This window comes from Electrophorus electricus, chromosome 4, assembly GCF_013358815.1.
Source record: "Electrophorus electricus isolate fEleEle1 chromosome 4, fEleEle1.pri, whole genome shotgun sequence".
NCBI lineage: Eukaryota > Metazoa > Chordata > Actinopteri > Gymnotiformes > Gymnotidae > Electrophorus > Electrophorus electricus.
This window is the reverse complement of record NC_049538.1, coordinates 9,641,477-9,669,462: the sequence shown is the minus strand read 5'-3', so window position 1 is coordinate 9,669,462 and position 27,986 is coordinate 9,641,477. Positions and strand designations below refer to the sequence as shown.

Here is a 27,986-nt window from a genome sequence, read left to right as displayed (position 1 = left end):
GCCCACAAAAGAGGGTTTCCATGCGTGCGTGCGGGCATGTGTGGGGGGTAAGTAAAAGTGTAGTGGAAAGATGGAGAGAAAAGAGGAACAGATGTGTTCACAGCAGTGATGGGCTGTGTGTGTGTGTGTGTGTGTTCGTTCACATTAGCGTCTCACTGTGTGTGAAGCTGTTCATGATGAGCTTCTATTTTTACCCATAGTTCTCTTCTTCCTGTCATTCTGTTGCTAGGAGCCCAGTTCTAGGACAGGTCCTCCCAAGTAACACAGGTCTCTCTCTCTCTCTCTCTCTCTCTCTCTCTCTCACCCCCCCCCCCCCTCTGTAGTGTGATTGCGTATAAGACCTGCTGGTGCTTGATTAGCTTTGATTATGTGACTCTCTACTTCCAGTCTTGTCACATTTTGATAATCCCATCATGACATGATAAGAAACATGCAAATTATCTGAATAGATTTTTACAATATACAATAACACAGTGTCTGAGCATTTAATCCCATATACAAGCTGTTGTGTTCTGTCAGATTACTTTTTTGGTCTTACATGATCTTACATTCCCAAATCTCCTTTTAATGCTCTAATATCTGTAATGGAACTGTAGTGCACACATCACACCTTTATCTTAGTGCACGCATCACACCTTTAACATCTTTAATCATGTGGGATGGATAGAGTGGTGTAGACCTGACCGCATCATGTTGGATGGATAGTGGTGTAGACCTGACCGCATCATGCGGGATGGATAGAGTGGTGTAGACCTGACCGCATCATGCGGGATGGATAGAGTGGTGTAGACCTGACCGCATCATGCGGGATGGATAGAGTGGTGTAGACCTGACCGCATCATGCGGGATGGATAGAGTGGTGTAGACCTGACCGCATCATGCGGGATGGATAGAGTGGTGTAGACCTGACCGCATCATGCGGGATGGATAGAGTGGTGTAGACCTGACCGCATCATGCGGGATGGATAGAGTGGTGTAGACCTGACCGCATCATGCGGGATGGATAGAGTGGTGTAGACCTGACCTCATCATGCAGGATGGATAGAGTGGTGTAGACCTGACCTCATCTTGTCTGCAGCGTTATGGGGTGGGGCGGGGCATCATGTTACCATGGTTACCCCATGTTTAAAGAGTTGTTTTAGGAATTTGATTCACTGAATATTTGTGGAGTTCAGGCCCTCATATAAAGTAAATCTTACACCAGTTTAAATAACTACATTAAAGCAAGTGTTCCCAGGAGTGAAGGAGTATTATATTCCACAGTAAACATTAAAGAGATGAAACCAAAAAACCAGTGAAATCCCGTGGTGCGGTGTGGAGTAGTGTTTCAGGAAAACAATTAGAGTTGCAGCTCTGTGTGTCTGTGTAAGAGTTTGTGTGTGTGTGTTCTTGAGTTTCTCTCTGTCATGTCCGTCCGTCTGTCTGTTCTTGTTTGTGTGTGTGCACATGCACACTGGAACTCAGTTAAAGGAATCCATGAGACAGGAGTTTGTCATGTGTGCTGCTCCAGCATTTATCCCGTAGACACCTATCCAAGTCCCAACATGCTCGTATGTGACTGTAGTGAGCAGAGTGAGCGTTCCACCTGCAGCTCTACTTACTAGTGAACACGCGAAAGGAATGTGTGTGTACCGCTAGCAGTAGGTGAGAGGCTGAATAGTTTCAGTAGCTGTCGCTGCAGCTGTTGCTTCCATGGTGTTTTAACCACACAGTCCTGCTTCAAGGAAGTGGAGTCATCACAGAACAAAGCAGTCTGAATCGGCGCTGTTTACACATGCAGTTACACCCACACACCGCCACACCCGCCACCCAAACACCGCCACACCATTGCTGGATCACCCATGCACAAACACCTCCCTGTTTCATCCTCCCTCACCCTGCCTCTCTTTCGCCCCCCGCCTTGGATCACACAGAGAGGATTATTCTTCTCTTCCGATCATATGCTGATTCTCCTGGTGAAGGTGTCATTTGCTCTGCTGTTTGAAGTTGCTCCTGGTGTTCTCAGAGGATGTTGAGCGATGCCTAGCTGCTGTTTCCATCTTTACAAACCTTAGCAGTCCTGTTGAGACTTCCCAGACTGCCTCGGTCTCAAAGGATATTGATCACGTGAGCTAGCACATGTGCAGTCCTGTTCTGAACAGTTTAGTCTTATAAACCTTAACCTGCACCATGTCTCATACTACACTAATTCACAGATTCACTCCAGTTCAATCTGGTAAACACGGAGCTTTATGCATGACTTCATACTCACTAACATGCTCGCACACACACTCGCATGCAATAACTTGCTCACACTTTCTTGCAATTTCCCAAACTCCTATTCTCTCTCTCTCTCTCTCACTCTCTGACACACACGTGCGCGTGCACACACACACACACACATTTGGATGGTTTATTCACACTGAACCAGGGCCATTCCACCCTTATTATCATGGGCTTGTTATCGTCATGGTGATATATTCTTCATGGTTGGCCCTGATTGGACCCTCATGGCTGTGTGTATAATAACTATAAGCAGGACCTCTGCGCTGCTCCGGTGTGTGCTGCGCTGACCTGTCGTCTGCCCTGTCTGTACTCTGCCTCAGAGCACCATCTGATTCATTCATTCAGGACCCTGCGGCTCTCTGGAGAAACGCACCAAATTTTCTCTCTTTCAATTCGTGCCCCATGTGCTTGTTGTAGTCAGTATTTTTCACATGGGTGTTTGTCAGCTCTAATCCAATTCTGAGAGCAGCACTCTCTCCCCCTGATGGGCAGGCCTTCCAGGTTCTCATTCCTGATGGGACATGCCACAAAGTTTACGGTTTCTGAGATGCTACCGCCCTTCGTCTGATACCGTTATCGTTCTCGTGATCATTATCATTATTCTTGTTGTTTCCTTTGTGTGCGTCACAGTATGCACGGGTGTGGATCCCCGACCCTGAGGAGGTGTGGAAGTCAGCTGAGCTCACTAAAGACTACAAACAGGGAGACACCGTACTACACCTGCAGCTGGAAGATGGTTCGGTGAGGAGTGTGTGCTCGTGCGTGTGGTCGTGAGTGTGTGCGTGTGGCTCTTATGGTAATTCCCAGTGGTGTCAATATCGATATATCTAGTGATGACATTAACTATGGTGTAGTTATTATTGGCAGTGTTTCCTCACAGCTATTCAGTTTGTCATAGTTTTGTCTGCCAAAATGTGGTAATGCTAATTTTCATATTTTGATATTTCTTACAGTTTTAACTGTTCAAGTCAGAGATTTATTCAAAACCTTGATCTTTTGAACTAGATTTCATTTAATGTTTTAAGGACCTACAGCACAAGTTGGACCCGAATACAAAGACCCTGCCACACCTGCGGAACCCGGACATCCTGGTGGGGGAGAACGACCTGACGGCGCTCAGCTACCTGCACGAACCCGCTGTCCTGCACAACCTCAAAGTGCGCTTTATCGACTCCAAACTCATCTACACGTACTGCGGTAAACACACACACTTGTTCGCACACACACACATGCACACATCTATTGCAGTAAACAACCCCACCATTGGTTAACTACCTTGCCCATCAGGCCCTTTATTGTCTGTTAATTATAGGCTTTGAATGGCACTATGTAATGAACGACCGGAGACGATGTGTACGTAGCATGTTTGAAGGCGTGTCTCTGTGTCTCCCTGCTGGTACAGGTATTGTCCTGGTAGCCATTAACCCCTACGAGACGCTGCCCATCTATGGGACTGACATCATCAACGCATACAGTGGCCAGAATATGGGGGACATGGACCCCCACATATTTGCTGTAGCAGAGGAGGCCTACAAACAGATGGCCAGGTGTGTGTGTGTGTGTGTGTATGTGTGTGTATGTGTGTGTATGTGTGTGTATGTGTGTGTGTGTGTGTGTGTGTGTGTGTGTGTGTGTGTGTGTGTGTGTGTGTGTGTGTGTGTGTGTGTGTGTGTGTGAGATACTGCAGCAGATCCATGAGCAGTTCTTTTTATCACTCTTTCTCTTTCTCCTTCCCATCACCAAATCTGTACAGATGTATGTATGACACACATACTCACACACACACTCAGGCTCTGTCAGCAACCCCTGAGAGATGCTTTAGTGCAGCATGTGGAAACCTCTCTGCCCTATTCTTTTCACTCTTGTTGCCGTAGAGACGAGAGGAACCAGTCCATCATTGTCAGCGGCGAGTCCGGCGCAGGGAAGACGGTGTCAGCGAAGTACGCCATGCGCTACTTCGCCACAGTTAGCGGGTCAGCCAGCGAGGCTAACGTGGAGGAGAAAGTTCTGGCCTCCAACCCCATCATGGAGGTTAGGACCCACAGTGCTCCACCTAAACCTTCTCTCTCCTCTAGGGTTAACCCTAAACCTTCTCCTCTAGGGTTAACCCTAAACCTTCTCCTCTAGGGTTAACCCTAAACCTTCTCCTCTAGGGTTAACCCTAAACCACTTCCTCTCTGCTCTAGGGTTAACCCTAAACCTTCTCCTCTCTCCTCTGGGGTTAACCCTAAACCTCCTCCTCTCTCCTCTAGGGTTAACCCTAAACCTCCTCCTCTCTCCTCTAGGGTTAACCCTAAACCTCCTCCTCTCTCCTCTAGGGTTAACCCTAAACCTCCTCCTCTCTCCTCTAGGGTTAACCCTAAACCTCCTCCTCTCTCCTCTAGGGTTAACCCTAAACCTCCTCCTCTCTCCTCTGGGGTTAACCCTAAACCTCCTCCTCTCTGCTCTGGGGTTAACCCTAAACCTCCTCCTCTCTGCTCTGGGGTTAACCCTAAACCTCCTCCTCTCTCCTCTAGGCTTAACCCTAAACCTCCTCCTCTCTCCTCTAGGCTTAACCCTAGCCCTCCTCCTCTCTCCTCTGGGGTTAACCCTAAACCTCCTCCTCTCTCCTCTGGGGTTAACCCTAAACCTCCTCATCTCTCCTCTGGGGTTAACCCTAAACCTCCTCCTCTCTCCTCTGGGGTTAACCCTAACCCTCCTCCTCTCTCCTCTAGGGTTAACTCTAACTCTCCTGTCTCCCCTCAAACACACTTAGGAATGGAACTCTGTGGGCAGTTGTAGCAAAAGGCTTCCTCAACAACCTCCCTTAACCTTCCATTATAAGTGAGTCTACGATTAAACTACTGGGTTCCTTTATAGTGAGCTTGTTCAGGTATCACAGTGTCTCCTGCTCCAAAAGTATTTGACCAATAGAGATTTTAGGCCAACGTCTGCTTTTAAAACCCCTAGGAAAATCCTAGAGGAAAGATTGCACAAGAAGAATGGAGATTTAAGAAAAAGACATTGCCAAAATCTATAGGTATGAAACATGAAATCAAAGACTGGCAAAATGAGATGGTGAAGGAGTAGTTGTCCTTTTGAAAGCTAAAGTTTGACACACACATGATTTTGATATAGTAAATTTTGTTATTTAATTCAAAACTCCAGACTAGGCCTTTGTAGCTACCACGTGCCCCCACCCACCTGCGCCTGTTGTTGTCTTCAGGCCATAGGGAACGCCAAGACGACCCGCAATGACAACAGCAGTCGCTTTGGGAAGTACATTGAGATAGGCTTTGATAAGAGGTTCCACATCATTGGAGCCAACATGAGGACCTACCTGCTAGAGAAATCCCGGGTCGTATTCCAGGTGCGGCTCGCAAACATTATTGTACATTTACATTTACACATACACATGATCCGAAATCTCACATTCCTGCTCTCACAGTGTCTGCAAGATACCACAAATAGAAATGTTTTGTCTCAGCAGGTTTAAGCAAAACACTTACAACATAAAAGCACACACACACGCCCATTTTTTAATTAATTAATTAATTTTTTAACCAGTCTCTTTTTTTGTGCGGAGAGAATCATTTTAGCCTGCTCCCTGTTCCTGCTCGTTTTAGAATTAGTAATTTATTAATCTCAGGAATTTTAAATTCAAATTATTTTAAATTCTTTTTAAACCTACTGAGGAAAGATGTCCTGAGTTTGATCAGTGTTAATGCACATTCTTACACACACACACACACACACACACGCTGGTAGTTTAAAGATCCATGTGTCAGTAATGTCTGTAATTGTCACATCTTTTTGGGATTAGGGTTAAATTCATAGGACACTTCCCTCAGTCTTCATTTTTAATTTTAATATATTTGAAATGCACCTTCTCTCTCTTTCTCTCCTCCACTCTTCCTCTCTCACGCACATCTTTGTTGTGTTTACTGAATGAACAGTCTTTATCTGAGCTATGTAAACAAGACAGAACCATCAAATGATTAAATTCTCCATCTTGTTAATGTGTCCCATATACATGGAGACGGTGACACTCTTCTGCTTGGCTTGCTGTTATCTATGCTATAACAGCCAGGGGCGTAATACATGTGACATTAATCAAATTCTTCATTTCTGGACTAATTTGGACTGAATGTGTCCATGTCCTGCGCTGGGTGTCCTGCGCTGGGTGTCCTGCGCTGGGTGTCCTGCGCTGGGTGTCCTGCGCTGGGTGTCGTGAGTTGGATGCCCTGCGCTGGGTGTGTCTGTGTCGTGCTCTGGGTGTGTGCTTTTATGTTGTAAGCCTTTTGATTAAACCTGCTAGGACAAAACATTTCTGTTTGTGGTATCTTTCAGACACTGTTTCTAGAACAACTTACATATTTATCAGTATGACAGTACGTCATGCTGTGACCCCGCCGTCACATCCTCCCTTCCATTGTGACCCCACCCTCATGATCTCTCTCTGCTGCTCCTCAGGCGGATGAGGAGAGGAACTACCACATCTTCTACCAGCTCTGTGCTTCCTCCCGCCTCCCAGAATTTAAGGCCCTGAAGCTAGGTGAATCTCTCCCTCACACACACACACACACACACACACACACACACACACAAGCTTTCACTCATTTATTCTGCAGAGGGTCTGTGTGTGTGAGGTGAGTTGTTAATCACAGGTTTGTGATGGGTCTCACTGGGTGACCCAGTTGTGTCCAGGGTGACCTAGGTTACTATGGTTAAGGTTAACCCTAACAATAACACTAGCTTACTATGGTTAAGGATAACCCTAACAATAACACTAGCTTACTAAGGTTAGGGTTAACCCTAACAATAACACTAGGTTACTAAGGTTAGGGTTAACCCTAACAATAACACTAGGTTACTAAGGTTAGGGTTAACCCTAACAATAACACTAGGTTACTAAGGTTAGGGTTAACCCTAACAATAACACTAGGTTACTAAGGTTAGGGTTAACCCTAACAATAACACTAGGTTACTAAGGTTAGGGTTAACCCTAACAATACCACTAGGTTACTATGGTTAGGGTTAACCCTAACAATAACACTAGGTTACTATGGTTAGGGTTAACCCTAACAATAACACTAGGTTACTAAGGTTAGGGTTAACCCTAACAATAACACTAGGTTACTAAGGTTAGGGTTAACCCTAACAATAACACTAGGTTACTAAGGTTAGGGTTAACCCTAACAATAACACTAGGTTACTAAGGTTAGGGTTAACCCTAACAATAACACTAGGTTACTAAGGTTAGGGTTAACCCTAACAATACCACTAGGTTACTATGGTTAGGGTTAACCCTAACAATAACACTAGGTTACTAAGGTTAGGGTTAACCCTAACAATAACACTAGGTTACTATGGTTAGGGTTAACCCTAACAATAACACTAGGTTACTAAGGTTAGGGTTAACCCTAACAATAACACTAGGTTACTAAGGTTAGGGTTAACCCTAACAATAACACTAGGTTACTAAGGTTAGGGTTAACCCTAACAATAACACTAGGTTACTAAGGTTAGGGTTAACCCTAACAATAACACTAGGTTACTAAGGTTAGGGTTAACCCTAACAATAACACTAGGTTACTAAGGTTAGGGTTAACCCTAACAATAACACTAGGTTACTATGGTTAAGGTTAACCCTAACAATAACACTAGGTTACTATGGTTAAGGTTAACCCTAACAATAACACTAGGTTACTATGGTTAGGGTTAACCCTAACAATAACACTAGGTTACTAAGGTTAGGGTTAACCCTAACAATAACACTAGCTTACTAAGGTTAGGGTTAACCCTAACAATAACACTAGGTTACTATGGTTAAGGATAACCCTAACAATAACACTAGGTTACTAAGGTTAGGGTTAACCCTAACAATAACACTAGGTTACTAAGGTTAGGGTTAACCCTAACAATAACACTAGGTTACTAAGGTTAGGGTTAACCCTAACAATAACACTAGGTTACTAAGGTTAGGGTTAACCCTAACAATAACACTAGGTTACTAAGGTTAGGGTTAACCCTAACAATAACACTAGGTTACTAAGGTTAGGGTTAACCCTAACAATAACACTAGGTTACTAAGGTTAGGGTTAACCCTAACAATAACACTAGGTTACTAAGGTTAGGGTTAACCCTAACAATAACACTAGGTTACTAAGGTTAGGGTTAACCCTAACAATAACACTAGGTTACTATGGTTAGGGTTAACCCTAACAATAACACTAGGTTACTAAGGTTAGGGTTAACCCTAACAATAACACTAGGTTACTAAGGTTAGGGTTAACCCTAACAATAACACTAGGTTACTAAGGTTAGGGTTAACCCTAACAATAACACTAGGTTACTAAGGTTAGGCACTAGTTTATTAGTCTTCAGCCAGTAGCTTCTGGAGCTCTAGGACAGCAGCTAACTGTCTTGACATGTGCAGTGCATGTTCTCTGCTAGAGCACTGGTAGTGTTTGATTGGATTAAACTTAACTGAGGGAAGTGTTATGTCATTACAGAGGAAGTGTTGAATTCATCAGTGTGACTCATTCTGGTTCTGATGTATGTTGCTCTTGAAACTAAACCAACACTAAGAGCTTTCTGTGTTTGTTTGGACCTCAGGCACCGCAAATGATTTCCACTACACCAAACAGGGCCGTAACCCGGTGATCGATGGAGTGAACGATGCAAAGGAAATGTGCACCACAAGGAGCGCCTTCAGTCTGCTGGGTAGGGCTAACCATGCCGCAGCGCGTGCGTGTGTGTGCGTGAACTGCTTTGTTATTTCTTGGGTGTTACGTGTAGTGCTGGGCGATTCTCACAATTTTTTTGGATTTTCAAAATGTGACAATCAAGTTTGTTAAACACATGATGAAAACAAGCAGCAGATTACAGAGAGAAAAAACACTGGAAATATCACTTTAGTGATAACATGACATTGGGTGTTGGGTGGTGTGGGTAAGGGTGTGTGTAATAGCTGGGTGGTGTTCTGGGTGTGTGTGTAATAGCTGGATGGTGGTCTGTGTGTGTGATAGCTGGGTGGTGTTCTGGGTGTGTAATGGGTGTGTGTGTGTGTGTAATAGCTGGGTGGTGTTCTGTGTGTGTGTGTGTAATAGCTGGGTGGTGTTCTGTCTGTGTGTGTGTGTGTGTGTGTGTAATAGCTGGGTGGTGTTCTGTGTGTGTGTAATAGCTGGGTGGTGTTCTGTGTGTGTGTAATAGCTGGGTGGTGTTCTCTGTGTGTGTAATAGCTGGGTGGTGTTCTCTGTGTGTGTAATAGCTGGGTGGTGTTCTCTGTGTGTGTGTAATAGCTGGGTGGTGTTCTCTGTGTGTGTGTAATAGCTGGGTGGTGTTCTCTGTGTGTGTGTAATAGCTGGGTGGTGTTCTGTGTGTGTGTGTAATAGCTGGGTGGTGTTCTGTGTGTGTGTGTGTAATAGCTGGGTGGTGTTCTGTGTGTGTGTGTAATAGCTGGGTGGTGTTCTGTGTGTGTGTGTAATAGCTGGGTGGTGTTCTGTGTGTGTGTGTAATAGCTGGGTGGTGTTCTGTGTGTGTGTGTGTAATAGCTGGGTGGTGTTCTGTGTGTGTGTGTGTAATAGCTGGGTGGTGTTCTGTGTGTGTGTGTGTGTAATAGCTGGGTGGTGTTCTGTGTGTGTGTGTGTGTAATAGCTGGGTGGTGTTCTGTGTGTGTGTGTGTAATAGCTGGGTGGTGTTCTGTGTGTGTGTGTGTAATAGCTGGGTGGTGTTCTGTGTGTGTGTGTGTAATAGCTGGGTGGTGTTCTGTGTGTGTGTGTGTAATAGCTGGGTGGTGTTCTGTGTGTGTGTGTGTGTGTAATAGCTGGGTGGTGTTCTGTGTGTGTGTGTGTGTGTAATAGCTGGGTGGTGTTCTGTGTGTGTGTGTGTGTGTGTAATAGCTGGGTGGTGTTCTGTGTGTGTGTGTGTGTGTAATAGCTGGGTGGTGTTCTGTGTGTGTGTGTGTAATAGCTGGGTGGTGTTCTGTGTGTGTGTGTGTAATAGCTGGGTGGTGTTCTGTGTGTGTGTGTGTGTGTAATAGCTGGGTGGTGTTCTGTGTGTGTGTGTAATAGCTGGGTGGTGTTCTGTGTGTGTGTGTGTGTGTAATAGCTGGGTGGTGTTCTGTGTGTGTGTGTGTAATAGCTGGGTGGTGTTCTGTGTGTGTGTGTGTAATAGCTGGGTGGTGTTCTGTGTGTGTGTGTGTAATAGCTGGGTGGTGTTCTGTGTGTGTGTGTGTAATAGCTGGGTGGTGTTCTGTGTGTGTGTGTGTAATAGCTGGGTGGTGTTCTGTGTGTGTGTGTGTAATAGCTGGGTGGTGTTCTGTGTGTGTGTGTAATAGCTGGGTGGTGTTCTGTGTGTGTGTGTGTAATAGCTGGGTGGTGTTCTGTGTGTGTGTGTGTAATAGCTGGGTGGTGTTCTGTGTGTGTGTGTGTAATAGCTGGGTGGTGTTCTGTGTGTGTGTGTGTAATAGCTGGGTGGTGTTGTGTGTGTGTGTGTGTAATAGCTGGGTGGTGTTCTGTGTGTGTGTGTGTAATAGCTGGGTGGTGTTCTGTGTGTGTGTGTGTAATAGCTGGGTGGTGTTCTGTGTGTGTGTGTGTAATAGCTGGGTGGTGTTCTGTGTGTGTGTGTGTAATAGCTGGGTGGTGTTCTGTGTGTGTGTGTGTAATAGCTGGGTGGTGTTCTGTGTGTGTGTGTGTAATAGCTGGGTGGTGTTCTGTGTGTGTGTGTGTAATAGCTGGGTGGTGTTCTGTGTGTGTGTGTGTGTAATAGCTGGGTGGTGTTCTGTGTGTGTGTGTGTAATAGCTGGGTGGTGTTCTGTGTGTGTGTGTGTGTAATAGCTGGGTGGTGTTCTGTGTGTGTGTGTGTAATAGCTGGGTGGTGTTCTGTGTGTGTGTGTGTGTAATAGCTGGGTGGTGTTCTGTGTGTGTGTGTGTAATAGCTGGGTGGTGTTCTGTGTGTGTGTGTGTGTAATAGCTGGGTGGTGTTCTGTGTGTGTGTGTGTGTAATAGCTGGGTGGTGTTCTGTGTGTGTGTGTGTGTAATAGCTGGGTGGTGTTCTGTGTGTGTGTGTGTGTGTGTAATAGCTGGGTGGTGTTCTGTGTGTGTGTGTGTAATAGCTGGGTGGTGTTGTGTGTGTGTGTGTGTGTGTGTGTGTAATAGCTGGGTGGTGTTGTGTGTGTGTGTGTGTGTGTGTGTGTGTGTGTGTGTGTAATAGCTGGGTGGTGTGTGTGTGTAATAGCTGGGTGGTGTTTGTGTGTAATAGCTGGGTGGTGTTGTGTGTGTGTGTGTGTGTGTGTGTGTGTGTGTGTAATAGCTGGGTGGTGTTGTGTGTGTGTGTGTGTGTGTGTGTGTGTGTGTGTAATAGCTGGGTGGTGTTGTGTGTGTGTGTGTGTGTGTGTGTGTGTGTGTGTGTGTGTGTGTGTGTAATAGCTGGGTGGTGTTGTGTGTGTGTGTGTGTGTGTGTGTGTGTGTGTAATAGCTGGGTGGTGTTGTGTGTGTGTGTGTGTGTGTGTGTGTGTGTGTGTGTGTGTAATAGCTGGGTGGTGTTGTGTGTGTGTGTGTGTGTAATAGCTGGGTGGTGTTGTGTGTGTGTGTGTGTGTGTGTGTGTGTGTGTGTGTGTGTGTGTGTGTAATAGCTGGGTGGTGTTGTGTGTGTGTGTGTGTGTAATAGCTGGGTGGTGTTGTGTGTGTGTGTGTGTGTGTGTGTGTGTGTAATAGCTGGGTGGTGTTGTGTGTGTGTGTGTGTGTGTGTGTGTGTGTGTGTGTGTAATAGCTGGGTGGTGTTGTGTGTGTGTGTGTGTGTGTGTGTGTGTGTGTGTGTAATAGCTGGGTGGTGTTGTGTGTGTGTGTGTGTGTGTGTGTGTGTGTAATAGCTGGGTGGTGTTGTGTGTGTGTGTGTGTGTGTGTAATAGCTGGGTGGTGTTGTGTGTGTGTGTGTGTGTGTGTGTGTAATAGCTGGGTGGTGTTGTGTGTGTGTGTGTGTGTGTGTGTGTGTGTGTAATAGCTGGGTGGTGTGTGTGTGTGTGTGTGTGTGTGTAATAGCTGGGTGGTGTTGTGTGTGTGTGTGTGTGCAATAGCTGGGTGGTGTTGTGTGTGTGTGTGTGTGTGCAATAGCTGGGTGGTGTTTGTGTGTGTGTGTGTGTGTGTGTAATAGCTGGGTGGTGTTGTGTGTGTGTGTGTGTGTGTAATAGCTGGGTGGTGTTGTGTGTGTGTGTGTGTGTGTAATAGCTGGGTGGTGTTGTGTGTGTGTGTAATAGCTGGGTGGTGTTGTGTGTGTGTGTGTGTGTGTGTGTAATAGCTGGGTGGTGTTGTGTGTGTGTGTGTGTGTAATAGCTGGGTGGTGTTGTGTGTGTGTGTGTGTGTGTGTGTGTGTGTAATAGCTGGGTGGTGTTGTGTGTGTGTGTGTGTGTGTGTAATAGCTGGGTGGTGTTGTGTGTGTGTGTGTGTGTGTGTGTAATAGCTGGGTGGTGTTGTGTGTGTGTGTGTGTGTGTGTGTAATAGCTGGGTGGTGTTGTGTGTGTGTGTGTGTGTAATAGCTTGGTGGTGTTGTGTGTGTGTGTGTGTGTGTGTGTGTGTGTGTGTGTGTGTGTGTGTGTGTGTGTGTGTGTAATAGCTGGGTGGTGTGTGTGTGTAATAGCTGGGTGGTGTGTGTGTGTAATAGCTGGGTGGTGTTTGTGTGTAATAGCTGGGTGGTGTTTGTGTGTAATAGCTGGGTGGTGTTTGTGTGTAATAGCTGGGTGGTGTTTGTGTGTAATAGCTGGGTGGTGTTTGTGTGTGTGTGTGTGTGTGTAATAGCTGGGTGGTGTTGTGTGTGTGTGTGTGTGTAATAGCTGGGTGGTGTTGTGTGTGTGTGTAATAGCTGGGTGGTGTTGTGTGTGTGTGTGTAATAGCTGGGTGGTGTTGTGTGTGTGTGTGTGTGTGTGTAATAGCTGGGTGGTGTTGTGTGTGTGTGTGTGTGTGTGTAATAGCTGGGTGGTGTTGTGTGTGTGTGTGTGTGTAATAGCTGGGTGGTGTTGTGTGTGTGTGTGTGTGTAATAGCTGGGTGGTGTTGTGTGTGTGTGTGTGTGTAATAGCTGGGTGGTGTTGTGTGTGTGTGTGTGTGTGTGTGTGTAATAGCTGGGTGGTGTTGTGTGTGTGTGTGTGTGTGTAATAGCTGGGTGGTGTTGTGTGTGTGTGTGTAATAGCTGGGTGGTGGTGTGTGTGTGTGTGTGTGTAATAGCTGGGTGGTGGTGTGTGTGTGTGTGTGTAATAGCTGGGTGGTGTTGTGTGTGTGTGTGTGTGTAATAGCTGGGTGGTGTTGTGTGTGTGTGTGTGTGTAATAGCTGGGTGGTGTTTTGTGTGTGTGTGTGTGTGTAATAGCTGGGTGGTGTTTTGTGTGTGTGTGTGTGTGTAATAGCTGGGTGGTGTTTTTTGTGTGTGTGTGTGTGTAATAGCTGGGTGGTGTGTGTGTGTGTGTAATAGCTGGGTGGTGTGTGTGTGTGTGTGTGTGTGTAATAGCTGGGTGGTGTGTGTGTGTGTGTAATAGCTGGGTGGTGTGTGTGTGTGTGTGTAATAGCTGGGTGGTGTGTGTGTGTGTGTGTAATAGCTGGGTGGTGTGTGTGTGTGTGTGTAATAGCTGGGTGGTGTGTGTGTGTGTGTGTAATAGCTGGGTGGTGTGTGTGTGTGTGTGTAATAGCTGGGTGGTGTGTGTGTGTGTGTGTGTAATAGCTGGGTGGTGTGTGTGTGTGTGTGTGTAATAGCTGGGTGGTGTGTGTGTGTGTGTGTGTGTAATAGCTGGGTGGTGTGTGTGTGTGTGTGTGTAATAGCTGGGTGGTGTGTGTGTGTGTGTGTGTGTGTGTAATAGCTGGGTGGTGTGTGTGTGTGTGTGTGTAATAGCTGGGTGGTGTGTGTGTGTGTGTGTGTGTAATAGCTGGGTGGTGTGTGTGTGTGTGTGTGTAATAGCTGGGTGGTGTGTGTGTGTGTGTGTGTGTGTGTAATAGCTGGGTGGTGTTGTGTGTGTGTGTGTGTAATAGCTGGGTGGTGTTGTGTGTGTGTGTGTGTGTGTGTGTGTAATAGCTGGGTGGTGTTGTGTGTGTGTGTGTGTGTGTGTGTAATAGCTGGGTGGTGTTGTGTGTGTGTGTGTGTGTGTGTGTGTGTGTGTAATAGCTGGGTGGTGTTGTGTGTGTGTGTAATAGCTGGGTGGTGTGTGTGTGTGTGTAATAGCTGGGTGGTGTGTGTGTGTGTGTGTGTGATAGCTGGGTGGTGTGTGTGTGTAATAGCTGGGTGGTGTGTGTGTGTGTAATAGCTGGGTGGTGTGTGTGTGTAATAGCTGGGTGGTGTGTGTGTGTGTGTGTGTAATAGCTGGGTGGTGGTGTGTGTGTGTGTAATAGCTGGGTGGTGTTGTGTGTGTGTGTGTGTGTGTGTGTGTGTGTGTGTGTGTGATAGCTGGGTGGGGTTCTGTGTGTGTGATAGCTGGGTGGGGTTCTGTGTGTGTGTGATAGCTGGGTGGGGTTCTGTGTGTGTGTGATAGCTGGGTGGGGTTCTGTGTGTGTGTGATAGCTGGGTGGGGTTCTGTGTGTGTGTGTGATAGCTGGGTGGGGTTCTGTGTGTGTGTGTGATAGCTGGGTGGGGTTCTGTGTGTGTGTGATAGCTGGGTGGGGTTCTGTGTGTGTGTGATAGCTGGGTGGGGTTCTGTGTGTGTGTGATAGCTGGGTGGGGTTCTGTGTGTGTGTGATAGCTGGGTGGGGTTCTGTGTGTGTGTGATAGCTGGGTGGGGTTCTGTGTGTGTGTGATAGCTGGGTGGGGTTCTGTGTGTGTGTGATAGCTGGGTGGGGTTCTGTGTGTGTGTGATAGCTGGGTGGGGTTCTGTGTGTGTGTGATAGCTGGGTGGGGTTGTGTGTGTGTGTGTGTGTAATAGCTGGGTGGTGTTGTGTGTGTGTGTAATAGCTGGGTGGTGTTGTGTGTGTGTGTGTAATAGCTGGGTGGTGTTGTGTGTGTGTGTGTGTGTGTGTAATAGCTGGGTGGTGTTGTGTGTGTGTGTGTGTGTGTGTAATAGCTGGGTGGTGTTGTGTGTGTGTGTGTGTGTGTGTAATAGCTGGGTGGTGTTGTGTGTGTGTGTGTGTGTAATAGCTGGGTGGTGTTGTGTGTGTGTGTGTGTGTGTAATAGCTGGGTGGTGTTGTGTGTGTGTGTGTGTGTGTAATAGCTGGGTGGTGTTGTGTGTGTGTGTGTAATAGCTGGGTGGTGGTGTGTGTGTGTGTGTGTAATAGCTGGGTGGTGGTGTGTGTGTGTGTGTGTAATAGCTGGGTGGTGTTGTGTGTGTGTGTGTGTGTAATAGCTGGGTGGTGTTGTGTGTGTGTGTGTGTGTAATAGCTGGGTGGTGTTTTGTGTGTGTGTGTGTGTGTAATAGCTGGGTGGTGTTTTGTGTGTGTGTGTGTGTGTAATAGCTGGGTGGTGTTTTGTGTGTGTGTGTGTGTGTAATAGCTGGGTGGTGTGTGTGTGTGTGTAATAGCTGGGTGGTGTGTGTGTGTGTAATAGCTGGGTGGTGTTGTGTGTGTGTGTGTGTGTGTGTAATAGCTGGGTGGTGTTGTGTGTGTGTGTGTGTGTAATAGCTGGGTGGTGTTGTGTGTGTGTGTGTGTGTGTAATAGCTGGGTGGTGTTGTGTGTGTGTGTGTGTGTGTAATAGCTGGGTGGTGTTGTGTGTGTGTGTGTAATAGCTGGGTGGTGGTGTGTGTGTGTGTGTGTAATAGCTGGGTGGTGGTGTGTGTGTGTGTGTGTAATAGCTGGGTGGTGTTGTGTGTGTGTGTGTGTGTAATAGCTGGGTGGTGTTGTGTGTGTGTGTGTGTGTAATAGCTGGGTGGTGTTTTGTGTGTGTGTGTGTGTGTAATAGCTGGGTGGTGTTTTGTGTGTGTGTGTGTGTGTAATAGCTGGGTGGTGTTTTGTGTGTGTGTGTGTGTAATAGCTGGGTGGTGTGTGTGTGTGTGTAATAGCTGGGTGGTGTGTGTGTGTGTGTAATAGCTGGGTGGTGTGTGTGTGTGTGTGTGTGTGTAATAGCTGGGTGGTGTGTGTGTGTGTGTAATAGCTGGGTGGTGTGTGTGTGTGTGTGTAATAGCTGGGTGGTGTGTGTGTGTGTGTGTAATAGCTGGGTGGTGTGTGTGTGTGTGTGTAATAGCTGGGTGGTGTGTGTGTGTGTGTAATAGCTGGGTGGTGTGTGTGTGTGTGTGTAATAGCTGGGTGGTGTGTGTGTGTGTGTGTGTGTGTGTGTAATAGCTGGGTGGTGTGTGTGTGTGTGTGTGTAATAGCTGGGTGGTGTGTGTGTGTGTGTGTGTGTGTGTAATAGCTGGGTGGTGTGTGTGTGTGTGTGTGTGTGTAATAGCTGGGTGGTGTGTGTGTGTGTGTGTGTGTGTGTAATAGCTGGGTGGTGTTGTGTGTGTGTGTGTGTAATAGCTGGGTGGTGTTGTGTGTGTGTGTGTGTGTGTGTGTGTGTAATAGCTGGGTGGTGTTGTGTGTGTGTGTGTGTGTGTGTGTAATAGCTGGGTGGTGTTGTGTGTGTGTGTGTGTGTGTGTGTGTGTGTGTAATAGCTGGGTGGTGTTGTGTGTGTGTGTAATAGCTGGGTGGTGTGTGTGTGTGTGTAATAGCTGGGTGGTGTGTGTGTGTGTGTGTGTGATAGCTGGGTGGTGTGTGTGTGTAATAGCTGGGTGGTGTGTGTGTGTGTAATAGCTGGGTGGTGTGTGTGTGTAATAGCTGGGTGGTGTGTGTGTGTGTGTGTAATAGCTGGGTGGTGGTGTGTGTGTGTGTAATAGCTGGGTGGTGTTGTGTGTGTGTGTGTGTGTGTGTGTGTGTGTGTGATAGCTGGGTGGGGTTCTGTGTGTGTGATAGCTGGGTGGGGTTCTGTGTGTGTGATAGCTGGGTGGGGTTCTGTGTGTGTGTGATAGCTGGGTGGGGTTCTGTGTGTGTGTGATAGCTGGGTGGGGTTCTGTGTGTGTGTGTGATAGCTGGGTGGGGTTCTGTGTGTGTGTGTGATAGCTGGGTGGGGTTCTGTGTGTGTGTGATAGCTGGGTGGGGTTCTGTGTGTGTGTGATAGCTGGGTGGGGTTCTGTGTGTGTGTGATAGCTGGGTGGGGTTGTGTGTGTGTGTGATAGCTGGGTGGGGTTCTGTGTGTGTGTGATAGCTGGGTGGGGTTCTGTGTGTGTGTGATAGCTGGGTGGGGTTCTGTGTGTGTGTGATAGCTGGGTGGGGTTCTGTGTGTGTGTGATAGCTGGGTGGGGTTCTGTGTGTGTGTGATAGCTGGGTGGGGTTCTGTGTGTGTGTGATAGCTGGGTGGGGTTGTGTGTGTGTGTGTGTGTAATAGCTGGGTGGTGTTGTGTGTGTGTGTGTGTAATAGCTGGGTGGTGTTGTGTGTGTGTGTGTAATAGCTGGGTGGTGTTGTGTGTGTGTGTGTAATAGCTGGGTGGTGTTGTGTGTGTGTGTGTGTGTGTGTGTGTGTGTGTAATAGCTGGGTGGTGTTGTGTGTGTGTAATAGCTGGGTGGTGTTGTGTTTGTGTAATAGCTGGGTGGTGTTGTGTGTGTGTAATAGCTGGGTGGTGTTGTGTGTGTGTGTGTGTGTAATAGCTGGGTGGTGTTGTGTGTGTGTGTGTGTGTGTGTGTAATAGCTGGGTGGTGTTGTGTGTGTGTAATAGCTGGGTGGTGTTGTGTGTGTGTGTGTGTGTGTGTGTGTGTGTGTGTAATAGCTGGGTGGTGTTGTGTGTGTGTGTGTGTGTGTGTGTGTGTGTGTGTGTGTGTGTAATAGCTGGGTGGTGTGTGTGTGTGTGTGTGTGTGTAATAGCTGGGTGGTGTGTGTGTGTGTGTAATAGCTGGGTGGTGTTGTGTGTGTGTGTGTGTAATAGCTGGGTGGTGTGTGTGTGTGTGTGTGTGTAATAGCTGGGTGGTGTGTGTGTGTGTGTGTGTGTGTAATAGCTGGGTGGTGTGTGTGTGTGTGTGTGTGTGTAATAGCTGGGTGGTGTGTGTGTGTGTGTGTAATAGCTGGGTGGTGTGTGTGTGTGTGTGTAATAGCTGGGTGGTGTGTGTGTGTGTGTGTAATAGCTGGGTGGTGTGTGTGTGTGTGTGTGTGTGTGTGTGTAATAGCTGGGTGGTGTGTGTGTGTGTAATAGCTGGGTGGTGTGTGTGTGTGTAATAGCTGGGTGGTGGTGTGTGTGTGTGTGTGTGTAATAGCTGGGTGGTGGTGTGTGTGTGTGTGTGTGTAATAGCTGGGTGGTGGTGTGTGTGTGTGTAATAGCTGGGTGGTGTGTGTGTGTGTGTGTAATAGCTGGGTGGTGGTGTGTGTGTGTGTGTGTGTAATAGCTGGGTGGTGGTGTGTGTGTGTGTGTGTAATAGCTGGGTGGTGTGTGTGTGTGTAATAGCTGGGTGGTGTGTGTGTGTGTGTGTGTAATAGCTGGGTGGTGTGTGTGTGTGTGTGTGTAATAGCTGGGTGGTGGTGTGTGTGTGTGTGTGTAATAGCTGGGTGGTGGTGTGTGTGTGTGTGTGTGTAATAGCTGGGTGGTGGTGTGTGTGTGTGTAATAGCTGGGTGGTGTGTGTGTGTGTGTGTGTAATAGCTGGGTGGTGGTGTGTGTGTGTGTAATAGCTGGGTGGTGGTGTGTGTGTGTGTGTGTGTGATAGCTGGGTGGGGTTCTGTGTGTGTGTGATAGCTGGGTGGGGTTCTGTGTGTGTGTGATAGCTGGGTGGGGTTCTGTGTGTGTGTGATAGCTGGGTGGGGTTCTGTGTGTGTGTGTGATAGCTGGGTGGGGTTCTGTGTGTGTGTGTGATAGCTGGGTGGGGTTCTGTGTGTGTGTGTGATAGCTGGGTGGGGTTCTGTGTGTGTGTGTGATAGCTGGGTGGGGTTCTGTGTGTGTGATAGCTGGGTGGGGTTCTGTGTGTGTGATAGCTGGGTGGGGTTCTGTGTGTGTGTGATAGCTGGGTGGGGTTCTGTGTGTGTGTGTGATAGCTGGGTGGGGTTCTGTGTGTGTGTGTGATAGCTGGGTGGGGTTCTGTGTGTGTGTAATAGCTGGGTGGTGTTGTGTGTGTGTGTGTGTAATAGCTGGGTGGTGTGTGTGTGTGTGTGTGTGTGTAATAGCTGGGTGGTGTGTGTGTGTGTGTAATAGCTGGGTGGTGTTGTGTGTGTGTGTGTGTAATAGCTGGGTGGTGTGTGTGTGTGTGTGTAATAGCTGGGTGGTGTGTGTGTGTGTGTGTAATAGCTGGGTGGTGTGTGTGTGTGTGTGTAATAGCTGGGTGGTGTGTGTGTGTGTGTAATAGCTGGGTGGTGTTGTGTGTGTGTGTGTGTAATAGCTGGGTGGTGTGTGTGTGTGTGTGTGTAATAGCTGGGTGGTGTGTGTGTGTGTGTGTGTGTGTAATAGCTGGGTGGTGTGTGTGTGTGTGTGTGTGTGTAATAGCTGGGTGGTGTGTGTGTGTGTGTGTAATAGCTGGGTGGTGTGTGTGTGTGTGTGTAATAGCTGGGTGGTGTGTGTGTGTGTGTGTAATAGCTGGGTGGTGTGTGTGTGTGTGTAATAGCTGGGTGGTGTGTGTGTGTGTGTGTGTGTGTGTGTGTGTAATAGCTGGGTGGTGTGTGTGTGTGTAATAGCTGGGTGGTGGTGTGTGTGTGTGTGTGTAATAGCTGGGTGGTGGTGTGTGTGTGTGTGTGTGTAATAGCTGGGTGGTGGTGTGTGTGTGTGTAATAGCTGGGTGGTGTGTGTGTGTGTGTGTGTAATAGCTGGGTGGTGGTGTGTGTGTGTGTGTGTAATAGCTGGGTGGTGGTGTGTGTGTGTGTGTGTAATAGCTGGGTGGTGTGTGTGTGTGTGTGTGTGTAATAGCTGGGTGGTGTGTGTGTGTGTGTGTGTAATAGCTGGGTGGTGGTGTGTGTGTGTGTGTGTAATAGCTGGGTGGTGTGTGTGTGTGTGTGTGTGTAATAGCTGGGTGGTGTGTGTGTGTGTGTGTGTAATAGCTGGGTGGTGTGTGTGTGTGTGTGTAATAGCTGGGTGGTGTGTGTGTGTGTGTGTGTAATAGCTGGGTGGTGGTGTGTGTGTGTGTAATAGCTGGGTGGTGGTGTGTGTGTGTGTGTGTGATAGCTGGGTGGGGTTCTGTGTGTGTGTGATAGCTGGGTGGGGTTCTGTGTGTGTGTGATAGCTGGGTGGGGTTCTGTGTGTGTGTGTGATAGCTGGGTGGGGTTCTGTGTGTGTGTGTGATAGCTGGGTGGGGTTCTGTGTGTGTGTGTGATAGCTGGGTGGGGTTCTGTGTGTGTGTGTGATAGCTGGGTGGGGTTCTGTGTGTGTGTGTGATAGCTGGGTGGGGTTCTGTGTGTGTGATAGCTGGGTGGGGTTCTGTGTGTGTGATAGCTGGGTGGGGTTCTGTGTGTGTGATAGCTGGGTGGGGTTCTGTGTGTGTGTGATAGCTGGGTGGGGTTCTGTGTGTGTGTGTGATAGCTGGGTGGGGTTCTGTGTGTGTGTGTGATAGCTGGGTGGGGTTCTGTGTGTGTGTGTGATAGCTGGGTGGTGTTGTGTGTGTGTGTGTGATAGCTGGGTGGGGTTCTGTGTGTGTGTGTGATAGCTGGGTGGGGTTCTGTGTGTGTGTGTGATAGCTGGGTGGGGTTCTGTGTGTGTGTGTGATAGCTGGGTGGGGTTCTGTGTGTGTGTGTGTGATAGCTGGGTGGGGTTCTGTGTGTGTGTGTGTGATAGCTGGGTGGGGTTCTGTGTGTGTGTGTGTGTGTGTGTGTGTGATAGCTGGGTGGTGTGTGTGTGTAATAGCTGGGTGGTGTTGTGTGTGTGTGTGTGTGTGTGATAGCTGGGTGGGGTTCTGTGTGTGTGATAGCTGGGTGGGGTTCTGTGTGTGTGATAGCTGGGTGGGGTTCTGTGTGTGTGATAGCTGGGTGGGGTTCTGTGTGTGTGATAGCTGGGTGGGGTTCTGTGTGTGTGATAGCTGGGTGGTGTTGTGTGTGTGTGTGTGTAATAGCTGGGTGGTGTGTGTGTGTGTGTGTGTGTGTGTGTGTAATAGCTGGGTGGTGTGTGTGTGTGTGTGTGTGTGTAATAGCTGGGTGGTGTGTGTGTGTGTGTGTGTGTGTAATAGCTGGGTGGTGTGTGTGTGTGTGTGTGTGTGTAATAGCTGGGTGGTGTGTGTGTGTGTGTGTGTGTGTGTAATAGCTGGGTGGTGTGTGTGTGTGTGTGTGTGTAATAGCTGGGTGGTGTTGTGTGTGTGTGTGTGTGTGTAATAGCTGGGTGGGGTTCTGTGTGTGTGTAATAGCTGGGTGGGGTTCTGTGTGTGTGTGATAGCTGGGTGGGGTTCTGTGTGTGTGTGATAGCTGGGTGGGGTTCTGTGTGTGTGTGATAGCTGGGTGGGGTTCTGTGTGTGTGTGATAGCTGGGTGGGGTTCTGTGTGTGTGTGATAGCTGGGTGGGGTTCTGTGTGTGTGTGATAGCTGGGTGGGGTTCTGTGTGTGTGTGATAGCTGGGTGGGGTTCTGGGGGGGTGTGTGTGATAGCTGGGTGGGGTTCTGGGGGGGGTGTGTGTGATAGCTGGGTGGGGTTCTGGGGGGGTGTGTGTGATAGCTGGGTGGGGTTCTGGGGGGGTGTGTGTGATAGCTGGGTGGGGTTCTGGGGGGGGTGTGTGTGATAGCTGGGTGGGGTTTTTGGGGGGGTGTGTGTGTGTAATAGCTGGGTGGTGTTCTGGGGGGGTGTGTGTGTAATAGCTGGGTGGGGTTCTGGGGGGGTGTGTGTGTGTGTAATAGCTGGGTGGTGTTTTTGGGGGTGTGTGTGTGTGTAATACCTGGGTGGTGTTTCCTTCAGGGATTACCGAGTTGTATCAGATGGGCCTGTTCCAGGTGTTGGCAGCTATCCTGCATCTGGGCAACGTGGAGGTGAAGGACAGAGATTCAGACAGCAGCATTATACCGGTCAGTGCACACGCGCGTGCACACACACCCACCCACCTACCTACCCACCTACACCATCACGCTAACTACACACACACGCACACACTGCTCATCACACTTACGTTATCATTAAGGTACGTCAGGGTTAAGTTTGTCCAAGTCACTGTAAAGTTTTAGTTTGCAGACACGTTCCTCACTTTCACTAGCGATGCCAATACCATGCTCTGATCACTCTTTGATTGGCTCCCTTGCACTGCTCCTCCCGTTTCTTTTTTCTAGCCGAATAACAACCACCTGATGGTGTTCTGTGACCTGATGGGTGTGGCCTACCAAGACATGTCCCACTGGCTCTGCCACAGGAAGCTGAAGACAGCGACAGAGACCTACATCAAGCCCGTGCCCAGGCTGCAGGCGGTGAACGCCCGCGATGCCCTGGCCAAGCACATCTATGCCAAGCTCTTCACCTGGATCGTGGAGCACATCAACCAGGCTCTCCACTCCACCAGCAAGCAGCACTCCTTCATCGGAGTCCTGGACATTTACGGGTGCGTGTGACCGGGCGAGGACCGGACGCCGGAGGGAGCATGTGCAGGGACGTGTGTGTGTAATCATCATTTTGACAGCCCAATTTGACTTGTAGACGTTGGATACTTTTTAAATTAAGTGTTAATTGAATTGATGTTAATTTAATGTTTTCCTTTTTCAGGTTTGAAACTTTTGAGATCAACAGTTTTGAGCAGTTTTGTATCAATTATGCCAATGAGAAGCTCCAGCAGCAGTTTAACATGGTGGGACACTCATTAACCCTGACACATGGCACACCTCTCCTACCACACCTCCCCCTGACACATGCCACACCTCTCCTACCACACCTCCCCCTGACACATGCCACACCTCTCCTACCACACCTCCCCCTGACACATGGCACACCTCTCCTACCACACCTCCCCCTGACACATGCCACACCTCTCCTACCACACCTCCCCCTGACACATGCCACACCTCTCCTGCCACACCTCCCCCCTGACACATGCCACACCTCTCCTACCACACCTCCCCCCTGACACATGCCACACCTCTCCTACCACACCTCCCCCCTGACACATGCCACACCTCTCCTACCACACCTCCCCCTGACACATGCCACACCTCTCCTACCACACCTCCCCCTGACACATGCCACACCTCTCCTACCACACCTCCCCCCTGACACATGCCACACCTCTCCTACCACACCTCCCTCTGACACATGCCACACCTCTCCTACCACACCTCCCTCTGACACATGCCACACCTCTCCTACCACACCTCCCTCTGACACATGCCACACTTACCCTGCAATCCTTTCAGGTATTTAAGCTGTGACATTGTACTCCATGAACGTGTACAATATAAATACAAGTTGTTTTTACTGTTATTATTATTAATTTCTTTGTTTATTTCAGTAAGTAGTTTGATGATTGATGTTATGTTTTGTAACTTTGATCAGCAGTTATGTTAATAGTTAGCTTTTGTTCATATAAGCATTGAATGCATCCCAACCTCTCCTCCTGCCCTCCCTTATTGTCTCCTCCTCCTCCTCCTCCTCTTTTCTCCTCTTTCCCTCTCTTCCCCTCTTCTCTCTACAGCATGTTTTCAAGCTGGAGCAGGAAGAGTACATGAAGGAGCAGATTCCCTGGACCCTCATCGACTTCTACGATAACCAGCCCTGCATAAACCTGATCGAGGCCAAGATGGGCATCCTCGACCTCTTGGACGAGGAGTGCAGGGTATGACCTCTCGACCTCTTGGACGAGGAGTGCAGGGTATGACCTCTCGACCTCTTGGACGAGGAGTGCAGGGTATGACCTCTCGACCTCTTGGACGAGGAGTGCAGGCTATGACCTCTCGACCTCTTGCACGAGGAGTGCAGGCTATGACCTCTCGACCTCTTGCACGAGGAGTGCAGGCTATGACCTCTCGACCTCTTGCACGAGGAGTGCAGGCTATGACCTCTCGACCTCTTGCACGAGGAGTGCAGGCTATGACCTCTCGACCTCTTGCACGAGGAGTGCAGGCTATGACCTCTCGACCTCTTGCACGAGGAGTGCAGGCTATGACCTCTCGACCTCTTAGACGAGGAGTGTAGGCTATGACCTCTTGGACGAGGAGTGCAGGGTATGACCTCTCGACCTCTTGGACGAGCAGTGCAGGCTATGACCTCTTGGACGAGCAGTGCAGGCTATGACCTCTTGGACGAGCAGTGCAGGCTATGACCTCTTGGACGAGCAGTGCAGGCTATGACCGCTCGACCTCTTGGACGAGCAGTGCAGGGTATGCTGCACTTCCAGATCAACCACAGCATGTGTAAAGCTCTTACTGATCATCTGTGTTTAAATACGACAATCTCCCCTCCTCCCCTTCACTGTTTCAGATGCCTAAAGGATCTGATGACTCTTGGGCTCAGAAGCTCTATAACACTCATCTGAAGACGTGTGGACTGTTTGAGAAGCCACGCATGTCCAATAGGGCCTTTATTATTCAGCACTTTGCAGACAAGGTACACACACACACACACACACACACACACACACACACACGCACACTAAACTATTTAATCAGCCACTATTTTTACCAGGACGGCCTGTGTTAGGTAAACCCATCCTATCAGTATGAGTAACATTTGATTATGGAGTAGTAGCTCTCTCTGATGGCCTGAGCTTCACTGCTGCTGTTTTCTGGATGTCTGACACACAAACACACACACACACACACACACACACACACACACACACACGAGACCCTGGCCACAGTGCTCATGTCAAGGCTTCTTTTAGCCTCAGTGTCAAGTTTCTGCTTGCGCACACACACACACATACATACACAAGGCATATGCCAGTGCATTGGTTTATCATGGAGGTCATCTGGACCACAGGTGCAGAAGTGTCGGTGGACTTCAGTGGTCACTTAATGTTATAAATATAAACGCAGGGCTGGTAATCCTAATCTGGAAATTACACGTCTTAACATTGTACAGCCTTGACCTGACAGGGTGTGCAAGTGTGTGTGGGTGTGTTGGGAGGGGTGTTGGGTGTCTCTTTATTTTCTTTCTCTTTTCTTCTGTGTCTCACTTTTCTTCTTTCTCTCTTTATCTCATTCTCAGGTTGAGTACCAGTGTGAAGGTTTTTTGGAGAAAAACAAAGACACGGTGAATGAAGAACAGATTCACGTGCTGAAGGCCAGTAAGGTAAGTGTCTCCTTCCAGTAAGACCAGTATCTCTTCCCAGTGTCTCCTCCCTGTAAGGCCAGTGTCTCTTCCCAGTGTCTCTTCCCTGTAAGGCCAGTGTCTCTTCCCAGTGTCTCTTCCCAGTATCTCTTCCCAGTGTCTCCTCCCTGTAAGGCCAGTGTCTCTTCCCAGTGTCTCCTCCCTGTAAGGCCAGTGTCTCTTCCCAGTGTCTCCTCCCTGTAAGGCCAGTGTCTCTTCCCAGTGTCTCCTCCCTGTAAGGCCAGTGTCTCTTCCCAGTGTCTCCTCCCTGTAAGGCCAGTGTCTCTTCCCAGTGTCTCCTCCCTGTAAGGCCAGTGTCTCTTCCCAGTGTCTCCTCCCTGTAAGGCCAGTGTCTCCTCCCTGTAAGGCCAGTGTCTCTTCCCAGTGTCTCCTCCCTGTAAGGCCAGTGTCTCTTCCCAGTGTCTCCTCCCTGTAAGGCCAGTGTCTCTTCCCAGTGTCTCCTCCCAGTGTCTCCTCCCTGTAAGGCCAGTGTCTCTTCCCAGTGTCTCCTCCCTGTAAGGCCAGTGTCTCTTCCCAGTGTCTCCTCCCTGTAAGGCCAGTGTCTCCTCCCTGTAAGGCCAGTGTCTCTTCCCAGTGTCTCCTCCCTGTAAGGCCAGTGTCTGCTCCAGGACCAAGGCCTTGTCTTTAATCGTGACCTGCACACTTCAGACTTCAGTTTCTGGGTGACAGGACTTAGTTTTTCTTGTGTGTACTTTTCCAAATGTATGTGAAACTAGGTTTGGTTGTTTCAGGCAGAGGTGTGGGTGTGTGGGGGGGTTGTAGGTGTGGGGGTGGTTGGGTTGGTGTGTGTGAATAATATGAAAACCTCCTTGGGTGAAGCCCAGCTAGAGTTTTCTGGAATAATGAGGGTTTTTTCCCAGTGATTTACCCCTAACTGAGGAGGACTATATAAAGGTTGAGCACAGTACCACCACCTGCTGCCTGATCTGCATCACTGCAGGGCAGAGTATTTCCTGTCTCTAGAGGCTGCTATGTCTACCCTGGCACCGAGATTCACAGCTCTAAACGTTCTCCTGTGCACAGTGCGTACAGAACAGAGTTTGCAAATAACAGGCACCAAGTGTGTGCGTTTGGGTGTGCTTGATCGTGCGTGTGTGTATGTGGTGGGGTTGTTGCACTGAGCTTAGACGAGGCCAGTTCCAACACAACACTGCTGGATGAATTCCTGCATGGTGATGAATTCTCCCAGGGCAGTGCAGGGTTTAAAAATACTTAGTTAGGTGTTGTTGCAGCAAAACGAAGATTTATTTTCTCACAGGAATCTCTCATTACATATTGTTTTTTTTCTCCCTTTCTTAGGGCTTTGAAGCATATGTTTCAGGGTAAGGGCAAATTGCTCTTAGTAGAATTTCGTACTAATTTAGTATTAAACTTGAAATATTAATTCCTCATAATCAATAGACTTGCCCTGTAGTATTTTGGTAAGGGTGCTGTAATATTACAAAGCTAATAATGATTTTTGGATGATGAGACTTTTATTTACATCTTAATAGTAGGTGCTTATCCTGGGTCAGCTTTTTAGAGACTGAACCTAACCTTAACCATCGTAAGAAACTAAGCGCAGCTGGTCCTAGAACCAGCGGACCTGTTCCACACTCCTCAGCTGGTTTTGTTCTGCCGGGTTCCCTGTGCCAGGGTCCATATCATCACTTTGTGTGTGTGGCTAATCTCACCGTAGTGCCTGGGATTCAAACCTTAATCTTAACATGTCTAATCCAGCCCCTCAGGGGTCGTATGCAGGAACTGCACTCAAGCCTCTTTATGTTTCTCTTTGTCAGGGATTCAGCCCACCTGTTGGTCACCCGATTCAGCAGAGCACTCACACACTGCTGGTCTCAGGCCACAGTTGGGCACCAGCGACCTAGATTATATTATTAGATTATTTTCTGTACTATTACATTATATTACATTTATTACTCATATTTGGTATTATGGACACGTATTATTTTCCTCTCTCGTTTCTCTGTCTAACTCATGAGCTCTTCCTGAAAAACCGAAAAAAACAAAACAAAGCAGAAGCAAATCGGGTGGTGTTCCCCAGGTCTGGGGCAGATCGGGTGGTGTTCCCCAGGTCTGGGGCAGATCCCTGCAGCGTCATCCTGTGCCCTGTCCTAAGGAGTTCCACCTCCCAGATTTCGCTGGGTGGCTGGGAACCTCTGACTGTCATACCCCGTTTCTCTGTGTAGTGGGTGTGTAGATGTGGTCACACATTTTCTTGTTTTGATCTCCTCTTGTGTGTGTTTGTCCATCATGTGTTGTCCTTGTGTTGTGTGTTTCCATGACAACCGGTTCCCCTGCAGAAGGTAAAGGCGTATACTTTTCTTAAATGGCACCCTCCTGTCTGTGTTCTTTTTTTCTTGTTCAGCCCATGCTGTTGCACTCAAACTCTCCCACAATTCCTTGCTGCTGCAGTTTCACCAGAGTTACTAAAACAGAATGCATGCCTACAGAAGAAGGGTGGCACAAGGCGTGCGTGTGCGTGCGTGTGTGTGTGTGTGCGCGTGTCTGAGAGGTATGAAGTGTTGCTGCCTCAGCATGTAAAGGCAGTACTGGAGAGACACAGGCGTGTCCCGGCTGTATTGGTCTGTATCACAGGTCTGAAGGGCT

At 48.4% G+C, this 27,986-nt stretch overlaps 1 protein-coding gene across 11 annotated transcripts in view; it reads left to right on the top strand.

Moving 5' to 3' along the window:
• Positions 1–27,986, top strand: part of myo5aa (myosin VAa) — a 57,643-nt gene that overhangs the window by 8,620 nt on the left and 21,037 nt on the right. For 7 of the 11 annotated variants that reach the window (XM_035525396.1, XM_035525394.1, XM_035525393.1 and 4 more), the window contains exons 2-15: positions 2,896–3,006; positions 3,291–3,462; positions 3,668–3,812; positions 4,140–4,296; positions 5,471–5,614; positions 6,718–6,799; positions 8,863–8,970; positions 22,029–22,135; positions 22,394–22,659; positions 22,821–22,902; positions 23,743–23,883; positions 24,528–24,653; positions 25,257–25,340; positions 27,680–27,682. In XM_035525396.1, the coding sequence (XP_035381289.1) occupies positions 2,896–3,006; positions 3,291–3,462; positions 3,668–3,812; positions 4,140–4,296; positions 5,471–5,614; positions 6,718–6,799; positions 8,863–8,970; positions 22,029–22,135; positions 22,394–22,659; positions 22,821–22,902; positions 23,743–23,883; positions 24,528–24,653; positions 25,257–25,340; positions 27,680–27,682 (1,728 nt within the window). The remainder of the gene's footprint in view (positions 1–2,895; positions 3,007–3,290; positions 3,463–3,667; positions 3,813–4,139; positions 4,297–5,470; positions 5,615–6,717; positions 6,800–8,862; positions 8,971–22,028; positions 22,136–22,393; positions 22,660–22,820; positions 22,903–23,742; positions 23,884–24,527; positions 24,654–25,256; positions 25,341–27,679; positions 27,683–27,986) is intronic. The other 4 variants (XM_035525399.1, XM_035525398.1, XM_035525397.1 and 1 more) reach the window with 1 other exon arrangement.